General features: G+C 45.4%; 1 protein-coding gene across 2 annotated transcripts; it reads left to right on the top strand.

The window, feature by feature from the left end:
- The first annotated feature begins 335 nt into the window (after positions 1-335).
- On the top strand, positions 336-6,755 carry Fkbp1a (FKBP prolyl isomerase 1A). 2 transcript variants are annotated; one of them, XR_001503127.2, is made up of 4 exons: positions 336-493; positions 3,537-3,700; positions 4,428-4,467; positions 5,610-6,755. XR_001503127.2 is itself a non-coding variant. In XM_015482114.2 (3 exons), the coding sequence occupies exons 1-2, from the start codon at positions 383-385 to the stop codon at positions 3,663-3,665; spliced, it is 240 nt and encodes a 79-aa protein (XP_015337600.2). In that variant the 5' UTR covers positions 336-382; the 3' UTR covers positions 3,666-3,700; positions 5,610-6,755. The 2 variants fall into 2 exon arrangements, 1 of the variants encoding a protein (XP_015337600.2); XM_015482114.2 differs by lacking the exon at positions 4,428-4,467.
- The last annotated feature ends 213 nt before the right edge of the window (positions 6,756-6,968 follow it).

Raw genomic sequence — 6,968 nt, 5'->3', positions numbered from 1 at the left:
GGTTGCCTCTTGCCCTGTAAGCCCTGTGTGAGCCTAAAGTTATTCTTAGTCTGGGAAGAAATCCACAGGTTGCTGGAACGTCATGACTGGAGGGAGTTGACGCTCTCTGCCTTTAGACAAGGAAACTGCTCTTGCTACTGGGAGGCAGGGTCCCTTTGTGGCCGACTTCCTGAGGAACCTCTACAGGTCTGGTATAGAGGGATTCCCCAGAACCAGAGCTGCCCAGTGAGGTCCCAGGAGATCCTCCCTGGGTGCCCAGTTCCTCCCAGGCTAGAACGCCCTGCCAGCGCTGGCGGGTGGGATGGGTCCTTTGCTGCTGGTTTCTGACTTGCCTCATGTCTTTCTCCTCATTGCTCATGTTACATCTGCCCTTTTCACAGGGATGCTTGAAGATGGAAAGAAATTTGATTCTTCCCGGGACAGAAACAAGCCCTTTAAGTTTATGCTAGGCAAGCAGGAGGTGATCCGAGGCTGGGAAGAAGGGGTGGCCCAGGTATGCTCTCCTTTGTTTTGTTTTATTTCCTGATATCTAGCTTTGAAATTATTTTTATAGATAGCATATTCATATGGTTCAAAAATTTTTTTAAAAAGTATAAATGAAAAGTGTCATTCTCATTCTGCCTCCACTGCCCAACACCCCACAGGTAACTTCTTAATAGTGTTTCTTGTGTTGTAGTTTCTTTAAGCATACACAAAAACGTACTCCTTTCTCTTGCCTTTATACAAATACATTGTTCTTGGCTTTTTCACTTAATCTATATTGACACTTCATACCAGAGCATAAAGGAGTGTAGCTGCATAGTATTCCCTTCAGTGGGTGTGTTAGAATTTATTCCACCTGAGCCCTAATGATGGCATTTTCAGTATTTTGCCATTATAAATAATGCTGCGGTGTCTCATCTAGTATGGACTTGATTTTACATGTATGCAAGTGTTGCTGCTGTAGGATGGATTCTCAAAAGTGGGGTACATGGCTCAGGGGACCTGCGCCCTGTATTTATCAGGTCCTGCCGAGGGGGTTTACGTGGGGATTGCATTCTTTGAACTGCCACGGGCAGGCTTTGGGGGTGCTGTGTCCTCCCCACCCACCAACTGAGTATGGGGTTAGAACTTTTGGCGTTGGGACAATATGATGAATGAAAAATGTTATCTTGTATAGTTTAATTTTTTGTTTGTTTTATTGATTGTTGATTACATTATGTTAGACAGCTTATGAGAGATCAGACTCATGAAGAGAGTCATTTTTGCTTGAGTCTGTTTCCTCACCTCCTTCCTCCCTATTTGTGGAAAAGCTTTTATTCTGCCAACGCTTCAAAATTCCCAAGAGATGATGGGGGACCTAGAATTGCCAAAATGTAGTAGGATTCTGTCAAGCAGATTTTTTTTTTTTTCTTTAATCAGGTAAGGGGGTGTTCATGGTGGGCTGAGACCTAGCGGGCTCTGCGTGATGGCAATTAGTCTGTTATCTTCTTATCGAGGAGAATTGGAAATTTAACAAGACAAGAAGAAAGATTTCTGTCAATCTCGTTTCCAGAATACACAGTGTTCTACTTTCTCCATGAAATATCACTGACTTCTTTCCAAATAGACTGGAACTTGAAGCCTTCCTACTCCTGAGTGTGGGTCTCTGTCCTGAGGAGAGAAGGTCTGGCAGTGCAAGGAAGGGGCCCTGTGTGTTTTGCCTCCCTTGGGAACTCTTGTCAGCCATGCCATTTTGCCCCATCCCCTGTAATTTGGCCAGCTCTTGAGTCTGTAGTCCATCCCCCGTCTTTTGTGCCAACCATTGTTCACACCACAGACATCCTCTGTCTGTGTCTGCACTAGGACAATGACTGTGTTATATGTCCCAGGTGTCACAACTGCCACTGAGATGGTGTTACTAACCTACTTCATGTCTCAGGTGTGGCAAGGCATCATAAGTGACTGGGAGAAGCCCAGACTCCCCTTGACCCAGTGCTCTGGGGTGGGTCATAGCCCTGTACTTGGGACACATTGAGGTAGATTGAGAGCCACACAGAACTCCTATACTAAACTCCCCTGCCCAGAAGCCTTCAGCCAGTGAGTTAAAGGCATAGGAAGAAGGGAGGATTGTCTTGTGCCCCTTCTTTTTTGACATTGTTAGCGTTCTGGTTTTCGCATTTCCAGGTATAGAATCATACAAGTGCTAGTTTCACGGCCTCCCTTTTTTCGTCTAACAGTAGTCTTGGGCATCTGTCCATGGAAGTATATTCACAACTGCTATATTGCTTCCAACTGTGTGGACATGCCTGTGGAACCACTCCCACTGAGACGGGTTGTTAGCATATATTGTAGACGTACATTTGCTCAAAGAAAATGATTATTTTGAAGTTATTAGATAAAGCTATAAGTTTTAACTGTCCTTAAAACTGTGGTCTAATGTGTCCCAGTTTCTGAGAAGTGCTGTGGAAGTGTGGATTCTGAACTGCATTAGCAACATTACTGCACTCCCCCTTAGTCAGAGCCAGGGGCACACCGTGAACAATCAGAGGAGAAATAAGCGAAGGGTGGAGATTCAGCAGAAAACCTGCTCAGTGTTTCAGGAAAAGACATTTACATCTGTTGGCGTATTTGATTAGAAACTCAAAAAAAGTGCGCAGATATATTTTTTTTAAAGTGAAAGTTTTTCCTTCCTCTCTGGTTACTCACCACTCTGCTTTCCATTGGAAAACACTGCAATTTTCATTGTACTTCCAAAGATGTTTTCTGTTTATGTAGTAGGGCAAATATAAATATTTGTACAAATAGGAACTCACTGTACTTGCTATTCTGTACTCTAGAAAATCATGTTATCTGCTTTCAAGTTTCTCAGTATGAATGTAAATATATAAATATAGAAAACAAAAAAGTAGACTATCCCCAAGTATTATTTTATCTGTGTATTTGCTTTTAAAGCAAAAATTTGATAGGCCTCTATATTCAGAGTTTCCACAATACATTCAGCCAACCAAAGATAGAAATTATTGGGGATGGGACGTTTAATCTGTACTTACTGACTTTTTTCTTGTCATTACTACTTAAACAACAGAATATAAAAACTTTGTAGCATTTACACTGTGTTAGGTATTATAATAGAGGCTATTTAGAGTGTTCAAGAAGATGTATTTAGGTTATATGCTAATATGTTTTTTGTGAGTGACTTGAGCATCCACAAATATCAAGGGATGGCTGTGCTCCTTTTACAAGAGCATAAATGCCACCTAACCACATGTCCTCTGAGTGACAGATCACTGATGGACTGGAAGGCGTCCGTCAGTAAGATCTAGGTGGAAAGGTTGTGGACCTGACCTTTAGGGGTGTCAGGGTTTTTTAACTGCTGTTGGAATCCTTGGAGTCTCACTGCTCACCTCAAGTCCTTCAGGAAGTAAGGGGTGCTGCCTGCAGCCTGGGCAAGTACAGAGTTCCTGGGATTTCCTAATAAACACCATCCTGACCAGAGAACACCCTGGGAAACAGCTCTGCTTCTCCAGAGACAGATGTGTGTCCTGCTGAGTGTTTCTTTCTTGTTCTTTCCACAGATGAGTGTGGGTCAGAGAGCCAAACTGACTATCTCCCCAGACTATGCCTACGGTGCCACTGGGCACCCGGGCATCATCCCACCACACGCCACTCTGGTCTTCGATGTGGAGCTTCTAAAACTGGAATGACAGGAGTGGCCCCTCCCTCAGCCCCCTGTTCCTGGGTAAGGAAACCTGCTGAAGGCCTTAACTACCTTTGCTCCTTCCTTGTGAGGCCCAGAGTTTGATGGGAAGAGAACAAAAAAAAAAAGAGCCACAGGGCTCTCTTTCCCCCTAGGTTCTTCCCTGTAGGGTGTCCTTTCAGTGTTAATTAGTGTGTATCTAGAATGTAAAAGTTGGTCACCCTAAGGAAAGGGACAGCTTATACTCTCCAATTAACTCAGGATGGCAGCTGTTTAAAGTCTTTTTATGTCACTTATTAACTAAATCTGAGCTGGGACTGTGGAGACACAGGGCAGATTTCTAGTTTTGGTGCTTTAGTTCTCTAGAAATAAGGCTCTGATGACTTTGCTTCCCCCATTTCTAGAAGCCCAGGAGAGAAAGCACCTCTAATATGAATACCATGTCTACTGTGTGGCGCTCTCAGCTGTAGGGTTCCTGGTTACTGCCTGTTAAATGATGTGAGGGAGGCTGACTGCCCTGGGGACCGAACCCAGGACACTCATGGCCAACTTGTACCAGGGAGTGGGGCAGAAAGATAAGGCCAAAGGATGCTCGTGAGATGGAAAGGATGTGCTCAGACCAGTCCTGGCAAGGGACTGCATTGCAGTCCTTGGCAGCAAGTGAGGAGCCTAAGTCCTAGAGAAAGACCTTCCTCAGTCCCATCCAGGCAGTGGCAAAGTAGGACCAGACCCATTTCCTGATTTCCCTTCTTCTGCCCTTATTTCTTAGGAAACCAAACTGAATATCCCAGTGGCGCATCCCTTTTCATGTAGGTATTAGAATCACTAAACACACCTGCTGTCATTCCTTCCCAACTGGCCAGACCTTTCTAGTCTCTTCCTCTCCTGCTTTGGGGACCACGAGGGCACAGCCAGGGGCTGGGTGAGGGTGCTTTTGTTTGAAAGCTACAACAAATTGCTGCTACCTGTGTTGTGGCAGTTGGAACTACTTGGAAGCTTGACTTGCGGGGGGCTTCCTGGAGTGAGAGGCTTCTTCCTATCAGTGATCTTCCTCTCCATGGCCTGATCCTAGGTGTAAATTCACACCAAGGTAACATAGGCCCGGCTGGACTTGACAGCTCTAGTCTCTTTGCTTGTCATCCTACCTGGAGGGAATTCTGGACCTTTAGAGAAGCCTCTGTCCACCCAGAGGTCTACACCTAACCCAAACCCCCTCCTGTTCATTGAGAGCTGAGTCATTTAAATGTAAAAGGGTGAATTGGGAGGATTCACTTTCTGTAAACCCTGATGAGTTGGAGAGAGGGGAAGAAAAAGAGAAACCTAACCTAACCTTCCCTGCCCTCTGCTGAAGAAAATTTCAGCACTTCCCGCAAAGGTCTCCAAGGAATGGCCAAGGGCAACCCAGAAAGTTGTAGATTTGAGTAAACGAACTGGAAACATTTCCTAAGTCTTTTCACCATGTCAAGAACCAATTAGAGCTGTGATTCTCAGGGTGGATTACACATCAAAGACCTGAATAGCTTTTGAGATCACCCTAAACCAATTAATTACAGTCACTAGGAGTGGGGTCCAGGCATTAAATTTTTTTTCAAGCCCCGGGGTGGGCCAAGCTATACATAGCCAAGTTGGGGTGCCATTGATAATGGGGAACTCCACTGCCAGCAGCAGGGTCCAACCCACCTGCTGTTTGCAGCAAGCCAAACTTAGCCTCAGATTAACAACAAAAGAGCAAAACAAAACACATGGACCAGTTTAAGCAGGAAGAAGGTTGCTCCCCTGGGAATCCAGCCAGTGTCCATCTGGCTTTCTCCACCTGGAAGAGAAGTGATGTGGTCCCCGGAAGATCTCTCAGCTGCAGGGGATGGGACTTGGCGTGGCAGATGGTATTGTGTCTGTCTCCACAAAGAACACGGAGTTGCTGGAACTCAACACATTTTTCTGTCCCCAACAGATCTGCCATGGAGGGATCCGGTGCCTCCAGACGCGTGCACATGAATCCATACGGAGCTTTTCCTGGCGTCCCACTACACTTTGTATAAACATCTACCCTGACTGAATGTGTTCTGTCACTCAGCTTTGCTTCTGACACCTCCATCTCCCCTTCCCCTTTCTCCTTGTATGTGTGTTTACCTAAACTATATGCCATAAACCTCAAGTTAGTCGTTTTGTTTTCATTTTGGGGTGAAGATTCAGTTTCAGTCTTTAGAATCTAGGTTTCCATTTAAATATCTTGACAGGTATTAACAGCACAAGTGATGGGTTAACTTTAGAATAGGAATTGGTGTTGGGGGTGGGGTTTGCAAGAATCTTTATTTTATTTTATTTTTTTGGATGAAATTTTTATCTATTATATATTAAACATTCTTGCTGCTGCGCTGCAAAGCCATAGCAGATTTGAGACGCTGTGGAGGGCTGAATTACTCTCCAATGTGAGAAATGTCCTTGGGTTAAATTCAAAGCCCTACCCAATACTGCAGTGGGGAGGGGAGAGCCTTTGCCTCGCCAGCCCACCCCCTCCCCAGAACCCCTCTGCCTTTTGAAAGCAGATCACTTTCACTGCGATGTTGGACACTACAGGTATCTGTCCCTGGGCCAGCAGGGACCTCAGAAGCCACCTTTGTGACCTGGCTGGTTTTGGTTTGGGGTCTTTGGGGGTTTTTTTGTTTTGGGGGTTTTTTCCCTTTCTTTCCTCCATCTTGTGGTTTTTCTAATGGATTTTCAGAACTTTTGTAATATCAAAGCTATCCAAGTTCCACTTCGTAAATTTTAAGAACCTTAATTGAAAGTTTAAATTGAAGGTGCTGTTTGTAGACTTCAACACCCAGTGAAAGCCCGGCCATCGTGACACATCCTCGAGTGTTCTCTCAGAAAACGCTGCTGGCCAACGCAGCTTCAGCACCGCCTGTTTTTTGATGCTTGGCTCTCTGCTGATCTCCAGGTTTCCTGGCTTTTTGTCCCTCAGCCCCTTCTTACCCTTTGCTGTCCTGTGTAGTGATTTGGTGAGAGAAATTGTTGCTTTGTCCCCGCTTCCCCCGCACCACGTATGAGTTTCAAGTTTTACTATTGCAATAAAAGTGCTTTATGCTGGCTTTTCTCAGCTCCGGTCTTGGTGGTTCCTTTCATGTGCTTCCCTTGCCTTTTGGTACAGGTTCTGGGAAGGCATTGGTGGGGGCAGGGGTTCTACTATCCAGCATTGTCTCAGCAGAACTGCAGCAGTGAACACCTTGCCCCTGGCTGTGCTGGGGTGCATGGCCAGGCAGGGCAGTAGGTTTGCACCAGAGGAACTGCTTAGAGGTCATGTCCCTTGTTC

The sequence above is a fragment of the Marmota marmota genome, unplaced genomic scaffold (genome assembly GCF_001458135.2).
Source record: "Marmota marmota marmota unplaced genomic scaffold, marMar, whole genome shotgun sequence".
NCBI classification, from domain to species: domain Eukaryota; kingdom Metazoa; phylum Chordata; class Mammalia; order Rodentia; family Sciuridae; genus Marmota; species Marmota marmota.
The sequence above is the reverse complement of the archived record's forward strand: the minus strand, read 5'-3'. Positions and strand labels throughout refer to the sequence as shown.